The sequence below is a fragment of the Dysidea avara genome, chromosome 11 (assembly GCF_963678975.1).
Source record: "Dysidea avara chromosome 11, odDysAvar1.4, whole genome shotgun sequence".
Classification (NCBI taxonomy): Eukaryota; Metazoa; Porifera; class Demospongiae; order Dictyoceratida; family Dysideidae; genus Dysidea; species Dysidea avara.
In genome coordinates, this window is record NC_089282.1 from 12,877,686 (window position 1) to 12,905,407 (window position 27,722).

At 36.6% G+C, this 27,722-nt stretch overlaps 3 protein-coding genes and 1 long non-coding RNA gene across 5 annotated transcripts; all 4 read right to left on the reverse strand.

Annotated features, from left to right (window-relative positions):
* Positions 1 to 266: 266 nt before the first annotated feature.
* On the reverse strand, positions 267 to 1,189 carry LOC136239392 (uncharacterized). Its single transcript, XM_066030127.1, has 3 exons — positions 929 to 1,189; positions 779 to 864; positions 267 to 522 (listed from the first exon to the last, which is right to left on the reverse strand). The coding sequence occupies exons 1-3, from the start codon at positions 1,080 to 1,082 to the stop codon at positions 433 to 435; spliced, it is 330 nt and encodes a 109-aa protein (XP_065886199.1). The 5' UTR covers positions 1,083 to 1,189; the 3' UTR covers positions 267 to 432.
* Positions 1,190 to 6,853: 5,664 nt separating this feature from the next.
* On the reverse strand, positions 6,854 to 7,782 carry LOC136239213 (uncharacterized). Its single transcript, XM_066029941.1, has 3 exons — positions 7,532 to 7,782; positions 7,382 to 7,467; positions 6,854 to 7,109 (listed from the first exon to the last, which is right to left on the reverse strand). The coding sequence occupies exons 1-3, from the start codon at positions 7,683 to 7,685 to the stop codon at positions 7,020 to 7,022; spliced, it is 330 nt and encodes a 109-aa protein (XP_065886013.1). The 5' UTR covers positions 7,686 to 7,782; the 3' UTR covers positions 6,854 to 7,019.
* A 5,576-nt stretch (positions 7,783 to 13,358) lies between these two features.
* Positions 13,359 to 15,084, reverse strand: LOC136238498 (uncharacterized). 2 transcript variants are annotated; one of them, XM_066029031.1, is made up of 4 exons: positions 14,967 to 15,084; positions 14,006 to 14,792; positions 13,856 to 13,941; positions 13,359 to 13,583 (listed from the first exon to the last, which is right to left on the reverse strand). In XM_066029031.1, the coding sequence occupies exons 2-4, from the start codon at positions 14,157 to 14,159 to the stop codon at positions 13,494 to 13,496; spliced, it is 330 nt and encodes a 109-aa protein (XP_065885103.1). In that variant the 5' UTR covers positions 14,160 to 14,792; positions 14,967 to 15,084; the 3' UTR covers positions 13,359 to 13,493. The 2 variants fall into 2 exon arrangements, with proteins under 2 accessions (XP_065885103.1, XP_065885102.1); XM_066029030.1 differs by lacking the exon at positions 14,967 to 15,084 and having other exon boundaries at positions 14,006 to 14,952.
* A 7,015-nt stretch (positions 15,085 to 22,099) lies between these two features.
* On the reverse strand, positions 22,100 to 22,677 carry LOC136238447 (uncharacterized). Its single transcript, XR_010692989.1, has 3 exons — positions 22,626 to 22,677; positions 22,470 to 22,555; positions 22,100 to 22,211 (listed from the first exon to the last, which is right to left on the reverse strand). It is a non-coding gene; the product is annotated as an uncharacterized lncRNA (long non-coding RNA).
* Positions 22,678 to 27,722: the final 5,045 nt, after the last annotated feature.

A 27,722-nucleotide genomic window follows, 5' to 3' on the forward strand; every position in this document is an offset into this window, starting at 1 on the left:
TCTATCGCATCAGTCAGTGGACTAAACACTCACAAAGTTCACAAATCTTATTGATGCCACACATGATTGTCTACAATACAATTAAAATATTACAAATTGTGGTACGCAAGGACAGATCTACGTAGCTCCCTCTAAACTCACCCCTGATATGATGCATGTCATGTTTTATACATGTGTACTCACATAAAACTAAATTAACACCAAACCCGATGAAACATTATTGTGCAGCATCAATTAGAGTTATCATGCAGAACGTTTCAAACAACTTCCCAATGGTGAAGATACATTACAGTGTAAACATATCAATTTATACATACATACAGATTGTCAATCCATTATAACAGTTACCAAGTCATTACAGGGTTGTTTAGTATCATTATCAGTCGGCAGCTTCAACTGGAGTAAATCACATCTTCTATCTGAGTAAGCTAATCATAATACATTACAGATGATACGAGGTCCACCATCTATTCTCCTCGGTGGCCAGACTCTATTGTAAACTTCCTGAACCACTTGTACAATCTGTAAGACAGATTATACAATGAGATCAGAAGCCAGTTGTGAAATGCCCATGCACATGTGTATTACGAGCATATTTATGGTGTTCTTCTGGCTACATTAACCCCGGCATCTATTATGCTCAGCACAATACACAATCTTTGTTTGCAAACTGTTAATGGACCACATGCATGTCACATGTGCTGATGTGAATGCAATGCTGTCTGGAGCTTTTTTGTACAGTGCATGAGTATATGCCACATCATGATTCAATACTCACCTCCTCACAGTCAGGATATTGACGAGCATAACGTTTGGAGTAGACCAGGACATTGTTCACAAACACTTCAAAGGGCTCTAGCTCAGCTTCAGCAAGAAAAACAAAAATTTAACACATTAAAATGTAACGCTGGGTTCTAAATGTGCTTACCACGAACATTTTGAATGTTTTCTGGAATGTCAGAAGTTACTTCCGTGCTTCGGAATGCGTCTATTATTGCAGCTGAGAGTCTTTCAAATTCATCTCTTGATGAGTCACAACCACCGTTGTAAACAACACGAACTGCAACTGAAATTTCACCCATCTGAATTCTGAACACTATAACGATGAGGATTTGGAATTCACAGCTTCTGCCGCCTTGAGTACCTCTCAACTTCTCCCTAAGATTGAAATCGAGATTGAGATAGAATAGCGCACGCCCCACGACTTTCAAGGCTATGAATTACGTATAATGACGCATCCATAATGACGTTAGCTTAAAACTTGCATAATTGCAATGTACTGCACTAGTCTAAGAAGTGCTATGCTGCAAGATACAGAGAGCTAAGCCTAGTTGATAAACGCTAGCTATTAGACGGAGCAAAGGTAGATACTGGTGAGAAGTTTCTGACAGCAGGATTTCGGGGGAGGGAAAAGGGGTTGCTACCAGAGGTATTTATATTGGGTGACTAAGAAAAGTGACAGCTGGTTCTATTTTTTAGAGGAGTCTGGTGGCATGCCCCCACAGGAATACTGAGATTATGTTTGGTAATTTTTTTCCTAATGCTCTAATGAAAAAAATGGCATCATTATTCTCTAGCAGTTGTAATCATATGAAGAAGTTTTGCTCAAAAATGGAACTTTCAGGCCAGCTGCCATGACTAATTAGGTGATTTGTCCAATCAAGATCAAAGCAATTAAGCAGCTGTAATTGATTCAACTTGCTATATTTCATTTATTAAAGGCTTTACTGTTGCTGATTTTTCATTTTGTAGGTTTTGGGACATCTCTACTACACTGAGCGTCAAAGATTGGCTATTCTTCCGTAGTGCCAGTTCATGACAGATGTATTGGTGTACTAGAACTTTTGCACACATACAGTGTTTCATTAATAAAATAGTTTTAAAGCACTGGATTAAGTGTGGGAAGTTATTTATAGTTAAAGATTGGTTGTGCGTTGCTTGTCAAACCTAACTCGATGAACTCCGTGCCAAAACACAGCTTTAATCTCGCTCCGAATTGCCCGCATATTTTACCTCCGACTTTAGCATCGTTTTGACGAGATATACTTTACGCTGGAAGTGCTCACTATGGCTTGTTAGAAACGCTCAAGAATAGGCTACCAGAATCTAGCAGCGAATCCTGAAAAATCCAAACATGTCACGAGATATGATCGAATCTATAAGAATAGTGAAAATGCCCCATAGGAAATGTATTGAAACCAATTGTGTTCCTGTATTGTCAAAATGACGAGCGGGTTTTTTGTGTACCGAGCTTCATTTAGTATCATTCTGTTCACCATGAGTTGCTCTTTCTCATGCTACTTGGGAATCTGAAATACGTATTTGGAGTGAAAAGATACGTGAGTATAAAGTGTCTGTACAATAGAATTTATCCACTTTATAGTGAACAAATCGGTGAGGCTGGAGCAAAAACGTAGCAAATTTCCGCAAACTTCTTGATATGATTGACAAAACTGTCATATAAAGGACGCAAAGTTTAGATAATACAATGGTCCCTCCGAACTTGTTGGGCCCTGCATGAGTGTCATAGGTGGATCTAGGAGACACTACTACTGGGAGGGGGAGGCTGAGAGGGTAGCAATAAAACTTTTATTCACTAGGAGCTAGCTATATTCTTTTGCATAACTTTGATTGGTATAGCTGGATGGATGAAAGATGTGTATACATTCTACGACTCTAGTTATTTAAAATTAGACTTTGTTCAGAATTTTTGATAGTTATCTAATGAAATATATGCTTTGAAAAGTAGCTATTGTCAACAGAACTAGGCAATATTGTCATAATTGTGTGACCGGAAAAGGAGTCTTATAGCTTTTCCATTTGACGAGTCATAACTCATCATGTGTTTAACCTATTGTATTAAAATTACATCAAGGAATAGTGTATGTTAAAAGTGTAAAGTGACCAAATTTCAGGCTGGTACCATACACACAAGTCAAGTTATGGATTGCCAAGTACAGGAAAGGCTATAAGACCCCTTTATCCAGCCACATATACACAAAACTTACCAATATAATCGTATGCTCTGTTAGAATCGTGACTGTTCTATTAGAGTATCTCAATCTTATATAGCACAAAAATTCAAACTTCATTGTCACAATTTCTTCACAGTGTACAGTTTATGTATAATAACTTGTTGTCTTTTTCTTTGTCTATTGGTTTTTTTACCTCATAGCAGTGTGAGTGAATCCAGTTTGTTTTTGGTGTCAATATATAGTCCTGTATGTCCATGGGGGGCAAGAGAAGGACTGGAGGTTCTACAGTTCCGATAATGGAATGTTCGGATAATTGATGGCCAGATAATGGAGAGAGATCACATAACATAGTCTGTTTTTACATCTTAAATAACATAAGGAAGGGAGGGAGATGAGTAGCTATATCAGTTACACATGTACACATGATCGATACTAAACAAACTATACACTTTGAATAGTGTGATTTACAGTCTCGTTGTTCAAAGTATATGATGTTGAAATGAAACTATAGTTGATAAATGATGCAGAAAGTGTACAAACAAACAAATAAACATTAACAAGAACAAAATATTAAACAAATAAATGGCAGGTATATAAGTCCTTGGACGCATGTGACCACAAAAGGAACTTGTGTGGGAATGACAAGGAAGATGTACTTACAAAGAAAAAGCATTTACAACAGTTAATTAAGTAAGAAGATTCTCTGAGAGGATGAAATATTTTTACAGGCAGGATGATCCAACATCCTCCTGATAAGCAACTTAATTAGAAATTGTTGTGTCAGGTTAAGAAAATTAATTAAATTCAACGGATTGTTCACAGAGGCTTGCTAGTAGCAAGCACTGTAGTTTAACAGTCAAATACAGAGTCAGTGGAGGGGGCAAAACTCACCAGAGTGTACATGGAGTACATGTATGTTCAGAATGTGCATATGCTAGAGCTACGTAGGTGGTCTGGGGACTAGGAAATTATATCACATACAAGATAGAATCTATTATTGTGATGAAAGATTGTGAACAAATTGAGATCTGATAAAAAAGGAACTATATAGTTATATACTGTAGCTAGATGTTCAGTTGGAAGTAATTTTATTGGAAAATAGCTATTGGATTTTAAGGCATTGCATAATAGTAGACTGTCAAAGCAAGCAAAGACTAGCTAGCTACACTGATTGCATTTTAGGTCAAATGGTGCCCCCCCAAAAAAACCTTTTGAAAATACAGATTGGATACATAACTGTGACTTCATATAGCCACTGTTCTGTGGTGCAGGTTGCTATTTCAATCTGACTTCTACAACTATGGCCCCTTCACCATAATAAAACTATCACATATATACACAACTAGTTTCGGCCACAACTAACACCTATTTTAGCTCCTGACAGTACAAATACTGGAGCAGAGCTTGAAGAAAGATCTAGTATAGGGAGTACAATGCTAACATTGAAAAGGAATTAGAAGTACTTTCAAATGCAGTCTATAAGTACAGAAGAGATTGGACGTCATATCTGTGCTGCTGTGTCCACCAACTGTGATACTGAAAAAATGAAAATGTTATTGTTTTAAAATAATTATAAGTTTTTGGCCCTGATTGTTAACATGAAGTGAATGTCTACATATTCATTAATTATTCTCCACTTCTCTTCTCCTGTGAGCAGCAACAGTTACAAATTAGAGCCAATAATACCACAGGACCTGATTTCCATAAATTCAGTAAGGTTTCAATCCCATATTCACTATTGTCACCATGAAAATTGCCTAATAATCAATGTTACATAAGATGATTGAAAAGTTTGGATGAACAGAGCCCCATTCAATTACTGTAATAGAATGCACATCTTAGACAAAACACTCTAATAGAACAGTCACTTCTACTATTCCAATAGCAGTGTTTAGTTTTATTGATGATGGTGGGACTACTGTATGAATACATGTTGACAATCAACTATAAAGCTAAAGTTTAAGTTGTTGTGATAGCAAATTGTTTGTACTTTTACATTCAGTGTTTATTGTTTCAGAGGTGTATCACATGACAGGTCTTGTAAAGAGGTAAAGTAAAACACTAAGGTGTGTAAACAGTTTGTATCATGTGCTGCTATAGCTCCTGTGTTTCCACATTTCCACAAACAAAAATATTTAAACATGGTTGGTGTATATAAGGAATGGTTAGCTTAGTGAACCAAGAATTTAACTGACTGATTATGCATATCATTGGGTGGCATCTCTTAGATGTAAAGCCACTAAATGTGTTATTCTAAAGGCTAAAAATTTACATTGCTATACAGTGTAATAACCTCTTAATTCTTTTTGAATTGTGCATGTAGATATTATTGAGCAAGAGTTACATACAACCTGTCAGTAATAAGAATGAGTATATAGTGTCCTCATCTGGACAATGTAATGAGTTGCTTCAGGGACAACCATTCAAAGAGAAATATTTTGTAAATGCCAGAACCTTTGCTGTTATGCTTCCTTCAACAATTCTCCATCACTATATCTGCCATTATATAAGAAGAAGCACAACAACTACCAAACATCACACCTAGAGAAGTAGACATGTCTCCTTTCATGCCAATGGAGGTCTCCCTCAAGAAGCACTACTACAGTGTACTTTATAAACTTTTTGGCTTTTTCCTATTATAGCTACAGCCATTGTGGGTTGCTGTATTTTTCCTTTCTTATATGTAATGGTGTTTGGTAATATGCTAGCTGCAGAGATCTGTATCTCATGTCATACACCAACAGAAGCTCAGGGCTATTAGCTGTCAACACTAGCTTGTACTTTGAGTTGATAGATTGAGTCCCATTTACCAGGGCAAGGACAGCTGTAGAGTTCTTGTACTGTTAATGGATATGAAATCTTACCTGATGGTAGACTAATTAAGGTGTCAAAATACTGGTCGTATTGATTGCTGTCTGTTTGTTCAAAATCATCATTAATGACTTCTTTTGTTTGCTACAGTTAATATAATGATTTAACCCTCATGATGTTTATCAGTTGTCTTGAGACTCAAAATGTCTTTCCTCCTTTCACGTCCAACATTTGTGCACTTTATAAGAATGCATGTGTGGGCTGTTAGCCTTGTAAACCAACTGAAGTTATTAGTTACAGTACAGGAATGTGTATGCATGGTGGCTATGGCTGTAGATGTAACACTCTAGTAGAGGAGTACTTTGTAACAGCTACAGAGGAAGTGGATAAGGAAGAAGATAGCTGAGCACACCACATGTGTCTTAACTCAAACTGCTGAAGAAACAGTAAACATACATGACTTGTTTGTTATTTCACAGTCTCATAGTAGAGGTCAAGTAGCTACATGTACTTGTTTACAGTTGCACAACAAATGGTGTACTTCACTGCTTATAAAATTTGTGTTTAATCTTACCATAACACTATACAAATACATCTCATTCTTGTCAGTGGCAGATCTATAGCATAATGAAAGAGGACTAGGAATTAGTGTGGCTTGCTATATACAATCGTCCACTTGTATCAGTATTGGGGTTGAAAGTTATCTAAGTTACATTGCTAATATCCTTTGATCAACTAGCAAGATAAACACTGGAGAATAATTGGCAAAGAAATGATAAATAGTTTACCAAGTGGCTACATTCTATCGCATCAGTCAGTGGACTAAACACTCACAAAGTTCACAAATCTTATTGATGCCACACATGATTGTCTACAATACAATTAAAATATTACAAATTGTGGTACACAAGGACAGATCTACGTAGCTCCCTCTAAACTCACCCCTGATATGATGCATGTCATGTTTTATACATGTATACTCACATAAAACTAAATTAACACCAAACCTGATGAAACATTATTGTGCAGCATCAATTAGAGTTATCATGCAGAACGTTTCAAACAAGTTCCCAATGGTGAGGATACATTACAGTGTAAACATATCAATTTATACACACATACAGATTGTCAATCCATTATAACAGTTACCAAGTCATTACAGGGTTGTTTAGTATCATTATCAGTCGGCAGCTTCAACTGGAGTAAATCACATCTTCTATCTGAGTAAGCTAATCATAATACATTACAGACGATACGAGGTCCACCATCTATTCTCCTCGGTGGCCAGACTCTATTGTAAACTTCCTGAACCACTTGTACAATCTGTAAGACAGATTATACAATGAGATCAGAAGCCAGTTGTGAAATTCCCATGCACATGTGTAGTATACTACAGAATATATTATAGCATATCTATGGTGTTCTTCTGGCTACATTAACCCCAGCATCTATTATGCTCAGCACAATACACAATCTTTGTTTGCAAACTGTTAATGGACCACATGCATGTCACATGTGCTGATGTGAATGCAATGCTGTCTGGAGCTTTTTTGTACAGTGCATGAGTATATGCCATATCATGATTCAATACTCACCTCCTCACGGTCAGGATATTGACGAGCATAACGTTTGGAGTAGACCAGGAAATTGTTCACAAACACTTCAAAGGGCTCTAGCTCAGCTTCAGCAAGAAAAACAATAATTTAACACATTAAAATGTAACGCTGGGTTCTAAATGTGCTTACCACGAACATTTTGAATGTTTTCTGGAATGTCAGAAGTTACTTCTGTGCTTCGGAATGCGTCTATTATTGCAGCTTCAAGTCTTTCAAATTCATCTCTTGATGAGTCACAACCACCGTTGTAAACAACACGAACTGCAACTGAAATTTCACCCATCTGAGCACTATAACGATGAAGATTTGGAATTCACAGCTTCTGCCGCCTTGAGTACCTCTCAACTTCTTCCCAAGATTGAAATCGAGATTGAGATAGAATAGCGCACGCCCCACTGCTTTCAAGGCTATGAATTACGTATAATGACGCATATATAATGACGCATACATAATGACGTTAGCTTAAAACTTGCATAATTACAATGTACTGCACTAGTCTAAGAAGTGCTATGCTGCAAGATACAGAGAGCTAAGCCTAGTTGATAAACGCTAGCTATTAGACGGAGCAAAGGTAGATACTGGTGGGAAGTTTCTGACAGCAGGATTTCGGGGGAGGGAAAGGGGTTGCTACCAGAGGTATTTATATTGGGTGACTAAGAAAAGTGACAGCTGGTTCTATTTTTTAGGGGAGTCTGGTGTCATGCCCCCACAGGAACTACTGAGATTAGGCCACTACAATGAGATTACTTGTTTCTCATCAACCGCCCGCACCAAAATTTTCTTTTGCCCATGCGCACTCATTATTGCACAAGATGGTAGCATGGCTTTTTTGAGTGTTGTGGTAGTGGGTTTATCACGTAGAAAAGCACTATTTCCATGAAAAACTGCAATCCCATTGAGATACAGACACCATTTATGAGTGTTTTTTACTTCTGTGTTGATTAGAGAGCTTTCTGGAGCATCAACAACCACCAAGGCATCAACAGTGAGTGCTACAGTGTACATTAGACCATACACTAGCATTGGTATCGTGACCTGCATGCCCTATGTGCAGGGCCATCATATCTAAGAGACATAGTAGCTTTAGTGTTGCTACTTCTGCCACAAGCTTACACCATAGATATTAGAGAGACTACTAATATCTATGCTTACACAGCCCCTCCCCCTAATAAGACTGACCAGCCTACATGTGCTAACGCTGCTGCTGCATGGTACATGACTCCAAGACTGGTGGAACTTTCGTAAAGGACTTGAATGCTTTGTTACTGAAGTTGAAGTTTATGTGCACTTGGAATTTTACCCTCAGTGTGCACCAGTGCTTGGTGTGGATCTTGCCAATAGCCTAAAATAAAGGATTATTATACTGGTTTTGTACAAATATGCTATGGCTTGTGCAATAATGAGATAATGAGATAACCCGCCCGCCCGCATGTGTTACTCTATGAGAAGTTGATGAGAAACAAGTTATCTCATTGTAGTGGCCTTATGTTTGGTAATTTTTTTTCACAATGCTCTAATGAAATGGCATCATTATTCTCTAGCAGTTGTAATATTGACAAAACTGTCATATAAAGGACATAAAGTTTAGATAATACAGTGGTCCCTCCGAACTTGTTGGGCCATGCATGAGTGTCATAGGTGGATCTAGGAGACACTACTACTGGGAGGGGGAGGCTGAGAGGGTAGCAATAAAACTTTTATTCACTAGGAGCTAGCTATATTCTTTTGCATAACTTTGATTGGTATAGCTGGATGGATGAAAGATGTATACATTCTACGACTCTAGTTATTTAAAGTTAGACTTTGTTCAGAATTTTTGATAGTTATCTAATGAAATATATGCTTTGAAAAGTAGCTATTGTCAACAGAACTAGGCAATATTGTCATAATTGTGTGACCGGAAAAGGAGTCTTATAGCTTTTTCAAATTTCCACATTTGACAAGTCATAACTCATCATGTGTTTAACCTATTGTATTAAAATTACATCGAGGAATAGTGTATGTTAAAAGTGTAAAGTGACCAAATTTCAGGCTGGTACCATACACACAAGTCAAGTTATGGATTGCCAAGTACAGGAAAGGCTATAAGACCCCTTTATCCAGCACAAAACTTACCAATACAATTGTATGCTCTGTTAGAATCGTGACTGTTCTATTAGAGTATCTCAATCTTATATAGCACAAAAATTCAAACTTCTTTGTCACAATTTCTTCACAGTGTACAGTTTATGCATAATAACTTGTTGTCTTTTTCTTTGTCTATTCGTTTTCTTTACCTCAAAACAGTGTGAGTGAATCCAGTTTGGTTTTGGTGTTAATATATAGTCCTGTATGTCCACAGGGGGCAAGAGAAGGACCGGGGGTTCTAAAGTTCTGATAAAGGAATGTTCGGATAATTGATGGCCAGGTAATGGAGAGAGACCACATAACATAGTCTGTTTTTACATCTTAAATAATAAAGGGGACGGAGATGGGTAGCTATATCAGTTACACATGTACACATGATCGATACTAAACAAACTATACACTTTGAAAAGTGTGATTTACAGTCTCATTGTTCAAAGTATATGATGTTGAAATGAAACTATAATTGATAAATGATGCAGAAAGTGTACAAACAAACAAATAAACATTAACAAGAACAAAATATTAAACAAATAAATGGCAGGTGTATAAGTCCTTGGACGCATGTGACCACAAAAGGAACTTGTGTGGGAATGACAAGGAAGATGTACTTACAAAAAAAAAGCATTTACAATAGTTAATTAAGTAAGCAAATTCTCTGAGAGGATGAAATATGTTTACAGGCAGGATGATCCAACATCCTCCTGATAAGCAACTTAATTAGAAATTGTTGTGTCAGGCCAAGAAAATTAATTAAATTCAACAGATTGTTCTTAGAGGCTTGCTGGTAGCAAGTACTGTAATTTAACAGTCAAATACAGAGTCAGTGGAGGGGGAAAAACTCACCAGAGTGTGCATGGAGTACATGTATGTTCAGAATGTGCATATGCTAGAGCTACGTAGGTGGTCTGGGGACTAGGAAATTATATCACATACAAGATAGAATCTATTATTGTGATGAAAGATTGTGAACAAATTGAGACCTGATAAAAGGAACTATATAGTTATATACTGTAGCTAGATGTTCAGTTGGAAGTAATTTTATTGGAAAATAGTATACACTGCTATTGGATTTTAAGGCATTGCATAATAGTAGACTATCACAGCAAGCAAAGACTAGCTAGCTACACTGATTGCATTTTAAGTCAAATGGTGCCCCAACAGGAAACATTTTGAAAATGCAGATTGGATACATAACTGTGACTTCATATAGCCACTGTTCTGTGGTGCAGGTTGCTATTTCAATCTGACTTCTACAACTATGGCCCCTTCATCATAATAAAACTATCACATATATACACAACTAGTTTTGGTCACAACTAACACCTATTTTAGCTCCTGACAGTACAAATATTGGAGCAGAGCTTGAAGAAGGGTCTAGTATAGGGAGTACAAAGCTAATGTTGATAAGGAATTATTCAAATACAGTCTACAATTACAGAAGAGATTGTAGATGGAGGACGTCATATCTGTGCTGCTATGTCCACCAACTGTGATACTGAAATAATGAAAGTGTTATTGTTTTAAAATAATTATAAGTTTTTGGCCCTTATTGTTAACATGAAGTGAATGTCTACATATTCATTAATATTATTCTCCACTTCTCTCCTCCTGTGAGCAGCAACAGTTACAAATTAGAGCCAATAATACCACAGGATCTGATTCCATAAATTCTGTTAAGGTTTCAATCCCATATTCACTATTGTCACCATGAAAATTGCCTAATAATCAATGTTACATAAGATGATTGAAAGGTTTGGATGAACAGAGAGCCCCATTCAATTACTCTAATAGAATGCACATCTTAGACAAAACACTCTAATAGAACAGTCACTTCTACTATTCCAATAGCAGTGTTTAGTTTTATTGATGATGGTGGGACTACTGTATGAATACATGTTGACAATCAACTATAAAGCTAAAGTTTAAGTTGTTGTGATAGCAAATTGTTTGTACTTTTACATTCAGTGTTTATTGTTTCAGAGGTGTATCACATGACAGGTCTTGTGAAGAGGTAAAGTAAAACACTAAGGTGTGTAAACAGTTTGCATCATGTGAGTGACAGCTGCTATAGCTCCTGTGTTTCCACATTTCCACAAACAAAAATATTTAAACTGTATAGTTGGTGTATATAAGGAATGGTTAGCTTAGTGAACCAAGAATTAGCTGACTGATTATGTGTATCATTGGGTGGCATCTCTTAGATGTAAAGTCACTAAATGTGTTATTCTAAAGGCTAAAAATTTGCATTGCTATACAGTGTAATAACCTCTTAATTCTTTTTGAATTGTGCATGTAGATTATTATTGAGCAAGAGTTACATACAACCTGTCAGTAATAAGAATGAGTATATAGTGTTCTCATCTGGACAATGCAATGAGTTGCTTCAGGGACAACCATTCAAAGAGAAATATTATGTAAATGCCAGAACCTTTGTTGTTATGCTTCCTTCAACAATTCTCCATCATTATATCTGCCATTATATAAGAAGAAGCACAACTACCAAACATCACACCTAGAGAAGTAGACATGTCTCCTTTCATACCAATGGAGGTCTCCCTCAAGAAGCACTACTACAGTGTACTTTATAAACTTTTTGGCTTTTTCCTATTATAGCTACAGCTATTGTGGGTTGCTGTATTTTTCCTTTCTTATATTTAATGGTGTTTGGTAATATGCTAGCTGCAGAGATCTGTATCTCATGTCATACACCAACAGAAGTTCAGGACTATTAGCTGTCAACACTAGCTTGTACTTTGAGTTGATAGATTGAGTCCCATTTACCAGGGCAAGGACAGCTGTAGAGTTCTTGTACTGCTAATGGATATGAAATCTTACCTGATGGTAAACTAAGGTATTAAAAATATACTGGTCGTATTGATTGCTGTCTGTTTGTTCAACTGAAATCATCATTAATGACTTCTTTTGTTTGCTACAGTTAATACAATGATTTAACCCCCCCTCCCCATCAGTTGTCTTGAGACTCAAAATGTCCTTCCTCCTTTCACGTCCAACATTTGTGTACTTTATAAGAATGTATGTGTGGGCTGTTAGCCTTGTAAACCAACTGAAGTTATTAGTTACAGTACAGGAATGTGTATACATGGTGGCTATAGCTGTAGATGTAACACTCTAGTAGAGGAGTACTTTGTAACAGAGGAAGTGGATAAGGAAGATAGCTGAGCACACCACATGTGTCTTAACTCAAACTGCTGAAGAAACAGTAAACATACATGACTTGTTTGTTATTTCACAGTCTCATAGTAGAGGTCAAGTAGCTACATGTACTTGTTTACAGTTGCACAACAAATGGTGTACTTCACTGCTTATAAAATTTGTGTTTAATCTTACCATAACACTATACAGATATATCTCATTCTTGTCAGTGGAAGATCTGTAGCATAATGAAAGAAGACTAGGAATTAGTGTGGCTTGCTATATACAACTGTCCAACTTGTATCAGTATTGGGGTTGAAAGTTTTCTAAGTTACATTGCTAATATCCTTTGATTAACTAGCAAGATAAACACTGGAGAATAATTGGCAAGAAATGATAAATAGTTTACCAACTGGCTACATTCTATCACAGACTAAACACTCACAAAGTTCACAATCTTATTGATACCACACATGATTGTCTACAATAGAGGATTACAGTAACTACAAACTATGACAGATCTACGTAGCTCCCCTAAACCCACCCCTGATATGCTGCATGTCATGTTTTATTCACATACAACATGACTAAATTAACACTCGGCCTGAACCTGATGAAACATCAATTAGAGTAATCATGCAGAACGTTTCAAACAAGTTTATATATTATAGTGTAAACATATCAATTTATCCACACATACAGATTGTCGATCCATTATAACAGTTACCAAGTCATTACAGGGTTGTTTAGTATCATTATCAGTCGGCAGCTTCAATTGGAGTGAATCACATCTTCTATCTGAGTAAGCTAATCATAATACATTACAGATGATACGACGTCCACCATCTATTCTCCTCGGTGGCCAGACTCCATTGTAAACTTCCTGAACCACTTGTACAATCTGTAAGACAGATTATACAATGAGATCAGAAGCCAGTTGTGAAATTCCCATGCACATGTGTAGTATACTACAGAATATATTATAGCATATCTATGGTGTTCTTCTGGCTACATTAACCCCAGCATCTATTATGCTCAACACAATACACAATCTTTGTTTGCAAACTGTTAATGGACCACATGCACATCACATGTGCTGACGTGAATGCAATGCTGTCTGGAGCTTTTTTGTACAGTGCATGAGTATATGCCACATCATGATTCAATACTCACCTCCTCACGGTCAGGATATTGACGAGCATAACGTTTGGAGTAGACCAGGACATTGTTCACAAACACTTCAAAGGGCTCTAGCTCAGCTTCAGCAAGAATAACAATAATTTAACACATTAAAATGTAACGCTGGGTTCTAAATGTGCTTACCACGAACATTTTGAATGTTTTCTGGAATGTCAGAAGTTACTTCCGTGCTTCGGAATGCGTCTATTATTGCAGCTGAGAGTCTTTCAAATTCATCTCTTGATGAGTCACAATCACCGTTGTAAACAACACGAACTGCAACTGAAATGTCACCCATCTGAGCACTATAACGATGAAGATTTGGAATTCACAGCTTCTGCCGCTTTGAGTACCTCTCAACTTCTCCCCAAGATTGAGATAAAATGGCGCACGCCCCATGGCTTTCAAAGGCTATGAATTACGTATAATGACGCATCCATAATGACGTAAGCTTAAACTTGCATGACCACAATCATAGATAATAGAGTAAAGGGATAGGAAACGCAAGCGATTTCCGGTTTGATTTCCGTTACGCGTGACTTGAAAGGACAAGACAGTTTTGTGAGAATTAGTGTTCTAAGCAGCGTAAATAGTAATCCAACAGACTACAGTAAGTATTTAGGCCTATGTGAGAGATTTTGGCGAGAGAATTCAGACCGTAGATTTTGTAACAAAGCGTATCGCATTAACCGTGATTGTTACACGCTGTCACACTTTCGCTCATCGTACCTTCATGCCTCGTCCATACCGCTTCTTTTATAGCCGGTTCCACTTTCGAATCTTGTGGTAAGCTAGGCGTGTCACCAACACAGTCTTTTACCGTTGCGTTGTACTGCAAGGTGGTTTAAGCTTTTGGTTAAAAATGGAAGATACTTAGTCGTTTCTTCAAGCAACAGTTCCTGTTTTGCTCCGATATTTCCTCTGGTTCCCTCTGTTAAATGGTAAGGAATAGGTTTATCACAGTTAAAAGGATAGAATATATTTACGAAGAAAGTAAAGTGGTTTAAAGTAATTTTTGGGCCGTTTTTTTCACTTTCAATCTCCTTTAATTTTGCGTATAACTTCCTTGAGGGTTGGTACCATCCTATTTTTCTCGATTACTTACTTGAGTTCACTGTAGCGAAGTTTCACAGTCGTTGGTTACAAAATTCTGTCGTTACAACAATTTGTTTCTCTTTGATACAAGCGCAGCAAGCGTAACGAGTATGTTCGTGACGTACTACACGGAATTCCAATAGAACTGTACGTATTTTGTGACGTCACGTTATTGCGTTTCCTATCCCTTTACTCTATTATCTATGCCACAATGTACTGCACTTGGTCTAAGAAATGTGATTTCACTCAGCCGTCTATTGCCACCAAATCCAACATAAGACAAACTCTAGATAGAGCAGCCAACACTTGCATTACATGCTCACAACGAATTTTCTTGGCTAGGAACTGCAGTGAGTGGTCTCATTAAATTTGTAACTACTAATCACTTTTTGTTGTTGTTTTCTGTATGTAGCTATGTATGTTTGTCAGTTTTGTTCTTGTATTTACCTTGCCGTGCCCACACAGATCTTTTACTACGATCTCATTGTGGTCGCACGAGACCGAGGTCGCACATACTGTAAGCTAACTCTAGCTACTTATTGTGTTTTCTCATTTATAATAATGATGGTTCTCTCTCTTAGCTATTAGACGGAACAAAGGTAGATACTGGTGGGCAGTTTCTGACAGCAGGATTTCGGGGGAGGGAAGGTGTTGCTACCAGAGGTATTTATATTTGATGGCTAAGAAAAGTGACAGCTGGTTCTGGAGTCTGGTGGCATGCCCCCACAGGAACTACTGAGATTATATTTGGTAATATTTTTTTCATAACAGGGTGTTTGAAACAATATCTATTAACCAAAAGGTAGAAAATGAAACCATTCAGCTAAGGACTGGAGTTAGTTTCTGCATGTTTCAGTAACATCTGAATTAAGTGAAGGAAACACACACAGTGGTTATATGTGCCACTGCATTGGAATTGTACTGCACTGACTGTCGATATACTTTGTTTTTATTAAAAGATGTATTAGTAAATGTTTTATTAGTGTACTTTCACATACATTTGAAGCTATTTGCAGCTGTCAGTATCTGAAAGTACAACCCTCTCATAATATGATCAGCTGTCTCATAATTACAGACATTTACAAGTCAGGAAGCCATACAAAAATCTGTTTTCTTGCAAGCAATATCCGTTAAATTTTAATACTCTATATGGAACATACCTATTGGTGCATACCTGGTCCAAATTTTATTGCTTTACATGCTTTCTGCTCCACGTTAGAGGATATTGAAATAGTTTTCACATTTTTTCTCATAATATGTACCATAATTATGTACACTGACAACATTGAGACACCTTACAAGTGGATTATGCTATATGGCTAATTTTTTGACTGAGGTTAATAGACTCATTGATGAGTCTTTGGTCCAAAAATGTAAGTCGCTATGAGTTATCTGTGTGCAACCATTCTTAAGTGTCCCATAATAGAAACACTTACCTTAACTCATCATCTATTATCAAAATTACATCCAGGAATAGTGTGCTATGTTAGGAGTGTTAAGTGACCAAATTTCAGGCTGGTACCATACTAACAAGTCAAGTTATGGATTGCCAAGTACATGCAATTGGAAAGGCTATAAGACCTCTTTATCCAGTCACATATACACAAAACTTACTAATACAATTGTATGCTCTGTTAGAGTTGTGACTGTTCTATTAGAGTATCTCAATTTTATATAACACAAAAATTCTGACTTCTTTGTCACAATTTCTCCACTGTGTACAGCTTATACATGTAAAGTGCATAATGTTGTCTTTTTCTTTGTCTATTGGTTTTTTGTACCTCAAAGCAGTGTAAGTGAATCCAGTTTGTTTTTGGTGTCAATATAAAGTCCTGTACAGTAAGTCCACGGGGGGGCAAGAGAAGGACCGGGGATTCTACAGTTCTGATAATGGAATGTTTGGATAATTGATGGCCAGATAATGGAGAGAGATCACATAACATAGTCTGTTTTTACATCTTAAATAACATAAGGAAGGGAGGGAGATGAGTAGCTATATCAGTTACACATGTACACATGATTGATACTAAACACACTATATACTTTGAATAGTGTGATTTACAGTCTCGTTGTTCAAAGTATATGATGTTGAAATGAAACTATAATTGATAAATGATGCAGAAAGTGTACAAACAAACAAATAAACATTAACAAGAACAAAATATTAAACAAATAAATGGCAGGTATATAAGTCCTTGGACGCATGTGACCACAAAAGGAACTTGTGTGGGAATGACAAGGGAGATGTACTTACAAAGAAAAAGCATTTAGAACAGTTAATTAAGCAAGAAAATTCTCTGAGAGGATGAAATATGTTTACAGGCAGGATAATCCAACATCCTCCTGATAAGCAATTTAATTAGAAATTGCTGTGTCAGGCCAAGAAAATTAATTAAATTCAACAGATTGTTCACAGAGACTTGCTGGTAGCAAGTACTGTAATTTAACAGTCAAATACAGAGTCAGTGGAGGGGGAAAAACTCACCAGAGTGTACATGGAGTACATGTATGTTCAGAATGTGCATATGCTAGAGCTACGTAGGTGGTCTGGGGACTAGGAAATTATATCACATACAAGATAGAATCTATTATTGTGATGAAAGATTGTGAACAAATTGAGATCTGATAAAAAGGAACTATATAGTTATATACTGTAGCTAGATGTTCAGTTGGAAGTAATTTTATTGGAAAATAGTATACACTGCTATTGGATTTTAAGGCATTGCATAATAGTAGACTGTCAAAACAAGCAAAGACTAGCTAGCTACACTGATTGCATTTTAAGTCAAATGGTGCCCCAACAGGAAACATTTTGAAAATGCAGATTGGATACATAACTGTGACTTCATATAGCCACTGTTGTGTGGTGCAGGTTGCTATTTCAATCTGACTTCTACAACTATGGCCCCTTCATCATAATAAAACTATCACATATATACACAACTAGTTTTGGTCACAACTAACACCTATTTTAGCTCCTGACAGTACAAATAGAGCTTGAAGAAGGATCTAGTATAGGGAGTATACAAAGCTAATATTGAAAAGGAATTAGAAGTACTTTTAAATACAGTCTACAATTACAGAAGAGATTGTAAATGGTGGACGTCATATCTGTGCTGCTACGTCCACCAACTGTGATACTGAAATAATGAAAATGTTATTGTTTTAAAATAATTATAAGTTTTTGGCCCTTGTTGTTAACATGAAGTGAATGTCTACATATTCATTAATATTATTCTCCACTTCTCTCCTCCTGTGAGCAGCAACAGTTACAAATTAGAGCCAATAATACCACAAGACCTGATTCCATAAATTCTGTTAAGGTTTCAATCCCATATTCACTATTGTCACCATGAAAATTGCCTAATAATCAATGTTACATAAGATGATTGAAAGGTTTGGATGAACAGAGAGCCCCATTCAATTACTCTAATAGAATGCACATCTTAGACAAAACACTCTAATAGAACAGTCACTTCTACTATTCCAATAGCAGTGTTTAGTTTTATTGATGATGGTGGGACTACTGTATGAATACATGTTGACAATCAACTATAAAGCTAAAGTTTAAGTTGTTGTGATAGCAAATTGTTTGTACTTTTACATTCAGTGTTTATTGTTTCAGAGGTGTGGTCTTGTAAAGAGGTAAAGTAAAACACTAAGGTGTGTAAACAATTTGTATCATATAAGTGACAGCTGCTATAGCTCCTGTGTTTCCACATTTCCACAAACAAAAAAATATTTAAACATGGTTGGTGTATATAAGGAATGGTTAGCTTAGTGAACCAAGAATTAGCTGACTGATTATGTGTATCATTGGGTGGCATCTCTTAGATGTAAAGCCACTAAATGTGTTATTCTAAAGGCAAAAAATTTGCATTGCCATACAGTGTAATAACCTCTTAATTCTTCTTGAATTGTACATGTAGATTATTATTGAGCAAGAGTTACATACAACCTGTCAGTAATAAGAATGAGTATATAGTGTCCTCATCTGGACAATGTAATGAGTTGCTTCAGGGACAACCATTCAAAGAGAAATATTTTGTAAATGCCAGAACCTTTGTTGTTATGCTTCCTTCAACAATTCTCCATCATTATATCTGCCATTATATAAGAAGAAGCACAACAACTACCAAACATCACACCTAGAGAAGTAGACATGTCTACCTTTCATGCCAATGGAGGTCTCCCTCAAGAAGCACTACTACAGTGTACTTTATAAACTTTTTGGCTTTTTCCTACTAGCTACAGCTATTGTGGGTTGCTGTATTTTTCCTTCCTTATATGTAATGGTGTTTGGTTTGTTTTGATTCACCCATGCAAGGTTCTTTTGAAGTTATACTATATACTCGTAGATAATTCCAAGTGAGTAATGAATACTTGGAGCAAATACAATTCTCCTCATTCTCTTCAACAATTCTCCTCATTATATCTGCCATTATATAAGAAGAAGCACAACAACTACCAAACATCATTCCTACTGTCAGAGGATCAGATAAGTGGACATGTCTCCTTTCATGCCAATGGAGGTCTCCCTCAAGAAGCACTACTACAGTGTACTTTATAAACTTTTAGGCTTTTTCCTACTAGCTACAGCTATTGTGGGTTGCTGTATTTTTCCTTTCTTATATGTAATGGTGTTTGGTAATATGCTAGCTGCATAGAACTGTATCTCATGTCATACACCAACAGAAGTTCAGGGCTATTAGCTGTCAACACTAGCTTGTACTTTGAGTTGATAGATTGAGTCCCATTTACCAGGGCAAGGACAGCTGTAGAGTTCTTGTACTGCTAATGGATATGAAATCTTACCTGATGGTAGACTAATTAAGGTGTCAAAATACTGGTCGTATTGATTGCTGTCTGTTTGTTCAAAATCATCATTAATGACTTCTTTTGTTTGCTACAGTTAATATAATGATTTAACCCTCATGATGTTTATCAGTTGTCTTAAGACTCAAAATGCCTTTCCTCCTTTCACGTCCAACATTTGTGCACTTTATAAGAATGCATGCATGGGCTGTTAGCCTTGTAAACCAACTGAAGTTATTAGTTACAGTACAGGAATGTGTATGCATGGTGGCTATGGCTGTAGATGTAACACTCTCAGACTAGTAGAGGAGCACTTTGTAACAGCTACAGAGGAAGTGGATAAGGAAGAAGATAGCTGAGCACACCACATGTGTCTTAACTCAAACTGCTGAAGAAACAGTAAACATACAGACTTGTTTGTTATTTCACAGTCTCATAGTAGAGGTCAAGTAGCTACATGTACTTGTTTACAGTTGCACAACAAATGGTGTACTTCACTGCTTATAAAATTTGTGTTTAATCTTACCATAACACTATACAAATATATCTCATTCTTGTTAGTGGCAGATCTATAGCATAATGAAAGAGGACTAGGAATTAGTGTGGCTTGCTATATACAATCGTCCACTTGTATCAGTATTGGGGTTGAAAGTTTTCTAAGTTACATTGCTAATATCCTTTGATTAACTAGCAAGATAAACACTGGAGAATAATTGGCAAGAAATGATAAATAGTTTACCAACTGGCTACATTCTATTACTTCAGTCAGTGGACTAAACACTCACAAAGTTCACAAATCTTATTGATGCCACACATGATTGTCTACAATACAATTAAAATACTACAAATTGTGGTACGCAAGGACAGATCTACGTAGCTCCCTCTAAACTCACCCCTGATATGATGCATGTCATGTTTTATACATGTATACTCACATAAAACTAAATTAACACCAAACCTGATGAAACATTATTGTGCAGCATCAATTAGAGTTATCATGCAGAACATTTCAAACAAGTTCCCAATGGTGAAGATACATTACAGTGTAAACATATCAATTTATACACACATACAGATTGTCAATCCATTATAACAGTTACCAAGTCATTACAGGGTTGTTTAGTATCATTATCAGTCGGCAGCTTCAACTGGAGTAAATCACATCTTCTATAGTGTTGTTTTAGTACAGCAAATTCATTTTAGTTTAGTTCTAGTACTCCAATTCTACCATAGTTTTAGTTAGTTTTAGTTCTAGTACCCCAATTCCACTAAAGTTTTAGTTAGTATTAGTTCTGGTACCCCATATTTCTGTAATTTAGTTAGTATTAGTTTCATTTTAGTTAGTGTTAGTTTTAGTGTTAGATTACTATTTCCACTTACCATTGTGCACAAATGAAAATAGAACTGAGCTTAATTAACCTAAATAGGCAGAATTAATGCTGAATAGCAATGTTTCAGAGGAGGTTGGACACGATACAAGCACTTCTGAAATTTATTTCTGTTAATTGCATAATTCTTATATATGACAAGGAGTAAGTGATAGAAGAAATGTTTAGTAATATCCACATCATGTTACCTTGTGCTTCTTAAGATGAACAGCAAATTCTTATTGCAAGACGGGTGTGTGAGTTTCTAATTCTCTTTTCGATTCTCTGTGAGGCCAAACTAGCGGCGTCCGCTCTTCTTTTTCAATACTCTGAGAGGCTTTGTTAGCATGCACATTGCTTTCTTCAACAATCATTGTGTTTAAATACACGTACATAAGGCGTTCCTATAGTATTACACATGGATTCCACCCAGCGAATGCTTACACACATGATCCTGTAGATTTCAAGAGAAATTTACATGCCTGGAGTAGTGGGGTTCAATGGGGTTGACCGGCTGAATAGACTAAACTTGAAGTGCACTCTTGAATGGTATTTGATGAAAACTTTCGTGGACGCTTGGTTAAACTTTCAATACAAAATGTATGCACTCATGTGTGCATGTCCAACCTCCTCTGACAATGTTTATGGTAGCATTTGCAGGCATTTTCAGGCATCACCATCTTCAAAGAAAAGTGTTAAGTGGTTCTAGTGTACAACACCCTTTTATGTAGGATTGCTAGAGAAACCTTTTAGTTAGCTCTAGTTCTTGAACTAAAAGTTTTAAAGGTTTTGGTTTAGTTCTAGTTTTTGAACCAAAACTTGACAGAATTTTAGTTTAGTTTTAGTTTTAGAACTAAAATAGACCACAATTTTAGTTTAGTTCTAGTGTACTAGAACTAGAATTAAATTGCTGTACTAAAACTAGATTTAGTTCTAGTTCTTTAGAACTAAAACAACACTAATCTTCTATCTGAGTAAGCTAATCATAATACATTACAGATGATACGAGGTCCACCATCTATTCTCCTCGGTGGCCAGACTCTATTGTAAACTTCCTGAACCACTTGTACAATCTGTAAGACAGATTATACAATGAGATATCAGAAGCCAGTTGTGAAATGTCCATGCACATGTGTATTACGAGCATATCTATGGTGTTCTTCTGGCTACATTAACCCCAGCATCTATTATGCTCAGCACAATATACAATCTTTGTTTGCAAACTGTTAATGGACCACATGCATGTCACATGTGCTGATGTGAATGCAATGCTGTCTGGAGCTTTTTTGTACAGTGCATGAGTATATGCCACATCATGATTCAATACTCACCTCCTCACGGTCAGGATATTGACGAGCATAACGTTTGGAGTAGACCAGGACATTGTTCACAAACACTTCAAAGGGCTCTAGCTCAGCTTCTGAATCAGCAAGAATAACAAAAATTTAACACATTAAAATGTAACGCTGGGTTCTAAATGTGCTTACCACGAACATTTTGAATGTTTTCTGGAATGTCAGAAGTTACTTCCGTGTTTCGGCCCGGAATGAGTCTTAGCTATATTGCAGCTTCAAGTCTTTCAAATTCTTCTCTTGAAGCCACAACCACCGTTGTAAACAACACGAACTGCACCTGAAATTTCACCCATCTGAACACTATAACGATGAAGATTTGGAATTCACAGCTTCTGCCGCCTTGAGTACCTCTCAACTTCTCCCCAAGATTTGAGATAGAATAACGCACGCCCCACGACTTTCAAAGACTATGAATTACGTATAATGACGCATACATAATGACGTTAGCTTAAACTTGCATGATTACAATGTACTGCACTAGTATAAGAAGTGCTATGCTGCAAGATACAGAGAGCTAAGCCTAGTTGATAAATGCTAGTTATTAGACGGAGCAAGGTGCACGTGGGAAGTTTCTGACAGCAGGATTCAGGGGAGGGAAAGGGGTTGCTACCAGAGGTATTTATATTGGGTGGCTAAGAAAAGTGACAGCTGGTTCTATTTTTTTAGGAGACTCTGATGGCATGCCCCCACAGGAACTACTGAGATTATGTTTGGTAATTTTTTTCATAATGCTGTATTGAAATAGCATCATTATTCTCTAGCAGTTGTAATACTGACTAAATTGTCATATAAAAGGACCAAAGTTTAGATAATACAATGGTCCCTCCGAACTTGTTGGGTCCTGCATGAGTGTCATAGGTGGATCTAGGAGACACTACTGCTGAGAGGGGGGGAGGCTGAGGGGATAACAATAAAACTTTTATTCACTAGGAGCTAGCTATATTCTTTTGCATAACTTTGATTGGTATAGCTGGATGGATGAAAGATGTATACATCCTACAACTCTAGTTATTTAAAATTAGACTTTGTTCAGAATTTTTGATAGTTATCTAATGAAATATATGTTTTGAAAAGTAGCTATTGTCAACAGAACTAGGCAATATTGTCATAATTATGTGACCGGAAAAGGAGTCTTATAGCTTTTTCAAATTTCCACATTTGACGAGTCATAACTCATCATGTGTTTAACCTATTGTATTAAAATTACATCGAGGAATAGTGTATGTTAAAAGTGTAAAGTGACCAAATTTCAGGCTGGTACCATACACACAAGTCAAGTTATGGATTGCCAAGTACATGCAATTGGACAGGCTATAAGCCCCCTTTATCCAGTCACATATACACAACACTTACCAATACAATTGTATGTTCTGTTAGAGTTGTGACTGTTCTATTAGAGTACCTCAATCTTATACCGGTATAGCACAAAACTTCAAACTTCTTTGTCACAATTTCTTCACAGTGTACAGTTTATGTCATGTAAAGTGCATAATAACTTGTTATCTTTTTCTTTCTCTATTGGTTTTCTGTACCTCAAAACAGTGTGAATGAATCCAGTTTGTTTCTGGTGTAATATATAGTCCACGTGGGTTGGGGGCAAGGGAAAGACTGGGGGTTCTACAGTTCTGATAATGGAATGTTCGGATAATTGATGGCCAGATGTAATGGAGAGAGACTACATATCATAAGTCTGTTTTTACATCTTAAATAACATAAGGAAGGGAGGGAGATGAGTAGCTATATCAGTTACACATGTACACATGATCGATAAACGACCATCATTGATAAATGATGCAGAAAGTGTACAAACAAACAAAAAAATTAACAACAAAAAATATTGAACAAATAAATGGCAGGTATATAAGTCCTTGGATGCATGCAACCAAGCAGGACCACAAAAGGAACTTGTGTGGGAATGACAAGGAAGATGTACTTACAAAGAAAAAGCATTTACAACAGCTAATTAAGTAAGAAAATCCTATGAAATATTTTTACAGGCAGAATGATCCAACATCCTCCTGATAAGCAACTTAATTGGACATTGTTGTGTCAGGCCAAGAAAATTAATTAAATTCAACAGATTGTTCACAGAGACTTGCTGGTAGCAAGTACTGTAATTTTAATTGTCTCATAGTAACTTCCATGGACTTTCAAACAGTCTAATATAGAGTCAGTGGAGGGGGCAGAACTCACCAGAGTGTGCAGTACATGTATGTTCAGAATGTGCATATGCTATATAGAGCTAGGTGGTCTGGGGAAATTATATCACATGCAAGATAGAATCTATTATTGTAATGAAAGATTGTGAAAAAGTTGAGATCTGATAAAAAAAAGGAACTATATAGTTATATACTGTAGCTACATGCTTAGTTGGAAGTAATTTTATTGGAAAATAGTATACATTGCATAATAGTAGACTGTCAAAGCAAGCAAAGACTAGCTAGCTACGCTGATTGCATTTTAAGTCAAATGGTGCCCCAAAAGGAAACCTTTTGAAAATGCAGATTGGACGCATAACTGTGACTTCACATAGCCACTGTTCTGTGGTGCAGGTTGCATGCTATTTCAATCTGACTTCTACAACTATGGCCCCTTCGCCATAATAAAACTATCACATATATATATACACAACTAGTTTCGGCCACAACTAACACCTATTTTAGCTCCTGACAGTACAAATACTGGAGCAGAGCTTGAAGAAGGGTCTAGTATAGGGAGTACAAAGCTAATGTTGAAAAGGAATTAGAAGTACTTTCAAATGCAGTCTACAAGTACAGAAGAGATTGTCAAATTTTCTTGTGCTACAGTTATAATTTAAAATAGCATGGAGTTTGATTAAGTAAGGGCATGTTGCTCCCAGAAGCTGTAGCCCTAGCTGTTAACTTTATATTTACATCATAACTACTTGCAAGAGGAAGCAGTTTAAACTATGGCAAACATCAAGCTTGTCTATGAAAATATTCAAACAATAGTTAACAAAAGATTTAATGTTAATGATTGTTGATGTTTTATGTGTACAGAACATAAAGTTTTTGTTTAATTGGAATGTAGGATGTTTGGCATAATGGTGAGATAGCAGTGCAAGAAGCAAATAGTTTTATTTTAATGATGGATGTTGTATTAGAGTAGTTGATTGTTCTATTAGAGTGTTTCAATTTTTAGTAGTTTTTACAGTAAAGTATAATTTTGAGCCCCTCTTCTTAATTCTTTTCCACTCTTTCATTCCTATGGATGCATGCAATGCTTCTAGCCTCAAGTAAAATTTTTCTGGGCACAACCTAGATGACTGCTCTAGTTAAAGTATATTGCTTATATGAAAATTGTTCCTATAGCTCCGTACATGGGAGGAGGATTGTGCCTTGCTGTGCCCTTCTAAATATATTTGCAACTGCCACAGTGATAAAAAGTTATATTGACGTAGACAATAGCTATATACAGATACACAGGTTTACGTGTGCTAACTATATATAGCAGGGGTTAAATTGTGGCTATTTATGGCTGTAAATTTGGCTATAGTTGTCAATATTGATGGGATAGTTATGAGACGCAGACTGAAATAGCAACTTGCACCACAGAATACTAAGTCAAAAAGTTATGCTTATGTGTGGATATTAATGCTGGTCTTTCACCAACTGCATGGCCTAAATTACTGTACTGTATACATAGCTATAGATTCAATCTTGAGATAGCTACGGCCTACGTCAAAGATGTGTGCATTGGTAGGAATGTTCCATTCTACTGTGGATGTAGAAATGGGGAGATCCATGTCCTGAGAAGGATTTGAAATGGCTGCAAGTTCAGGCTCAATGTGATGACACAGAACACATTGATGTGAACAGCTAATTGCAATCTACTGTAATTTGCATATTCCTACTCAAAACCATAAAGCTGCAAATACGGGAGAGAAACTCATTATGCCAAAAATCAAAACACTCTAATAGAAGAGTCATCTACTCTAATAAAAATCCAATTTGAAACTAAAAGGAAAGTAAACCAGTGATGTGTGAGCTGAAATTAAGCTTCTTTTCTTCTTGTAATGTGCACTGCTATCTCATCTGACCTAATTGCTTGAAGTTGAAATAATTATTGCACCTCTTTCTGTACTACACCATATTGAAAATAGTTTCTTTTGACTAAACATAAAATATGGTGGGAGTTTAGCATATGGTGGAGGTTTAGCTATCATCAGACAAACAAGAAGATCAGTATATACTTTACAACATATTGGCTCTGTTAGTGAACGCTCATAGACTATACTAACATCACAGTATAGCAGTGCTGCGTGATGGTGAAAGTATTAGAATATTGCTCAGTTGCAGGCTCTTCCACAATGAATTTCATCCTAATACCACAACAACTATCACACAAAATAATACCATTGACACTCATACTAACTCATTCAACCAGTAACAACAGTAGCACTGTTGATCCACTGGTAATGATGAACTGTGTATATGCGGGAGAATTGAGTGGTAGCTATAGCTTCACTGTGTGCTGATTCATCAGTTTCAACTCCATATAGCAGTCTCCTAAATAATGCATTGTGAGATAAATTATGTTGAAAGGGACCATCAGCAGTCTATACCAGTATAAAGCTGTCATACAAGAGGCACACTGCAGTTTACATGGTTAAATTGGACCTAGTACTGTAATCTCCAAGCAAAATCTTTATAACGTTATATTATTAGATTAAATCAAAGCTAAAAAATGCATATGTGGCCAGCAATATTAATCTATGTTGTAACGTTTTACTACTCTCTAGCTAAGTCAATGATTTTTCATTCTTTTCACCAGGACAGGGCAGTGCATCCTCATTATTACAATTCCTTAGGTTTAACTCCTTCATACTCAGGGCCGCCCACAGGGGGGGGCAACTGGGGCATTTTGCCCCGGGCCCCAGCCTGAAAGGGGCTCCAGGAGGCCCCATGAAGGGCACCCTGAATACCTGTTTACAAGATCGATATACTCTAATAGAGCAGTCAGATCTAAATATTCTAATAGAGCAGTCACAGTATTCTTCAGAGGAGCAGTGTAGCAAGCTTATAGATAAGGAGATGTGGTTGGTGATGGGTAGTTATTGTCATTGTCAGCAGGTTGTGACCTTTTTTTTTTTTTTGGTCTTCAACTTACAACTTGGGTGAAGGGCCCCACTTTAACTCTTTGCCCTGGGCCCCTTAATTTCTCTGGGCGGCCCTGTTCATACTGTCAGGGTTACTTTAGAACATCTGT

Coding starts and splice junctions, on each gene's coding strand:
- LOC136239392 (XM_066030127.1), bottom strand. CDS start 1,082: ATGGGTGAAATTTCAGTTGCAGTTCGTGTTGTTTACAACGGTGGTTGT. Junction 865..928: donor AAACATTCAAAATGTTCGTG/GTAAGCACATTT, acceptor TTCTTGCTGAAG/CTGAGCTAGAGCCCTTTGAA. Junction 523..778: donor AATATCCTGACTGTGAGGAG/GTGAGTATTGAA, acceptor TCTGTCTTACAG/ATTGTACAAGTGGTTCAGGA.
- LOC136239213 (XM_066029941.1), bottom strand. CDS start 7,685: ATGGGTGAAATTTCAGTTGCAGTTCGTGTTGTTTACAACGGTGGTTGT. Junction 7,468..7,531: donor AAACATTCAAAATGTTCGTG/GTAAGCACATTT, acceptor TTCTTGCTGAAG/CTGAGCTAGAGCCCTTTGAA. Junction 7,110..7,381: donor AATATCCTGACCGTGAGGAG/GTGAGTATTGAA, acceptor TCTGTCTTACAG/ATTGTACAAGTGGTTCAGGA.
- LOC136238498 (XM_066029031.1), bottom strand. CDS start 14,159: ATGGGTGACATTTCAGTTGCAGTTCGTGTTGTTTACAACGGTGATTGT. Junction 13,942..14,005: donor AAACATTCAAAATGTTCGTG/GTAAGCACATTT, acceptor TTCTTGCTGAAG/CTGAGCTAGAGCCCTTTGAA. Junction 13,584..13,855: donor AATATCCTGACCGTGAGGAG/GTGAGTATTGAA, acceptor TCTGTCTTACAG/ATTGTACAAGTGGTTCAGGA.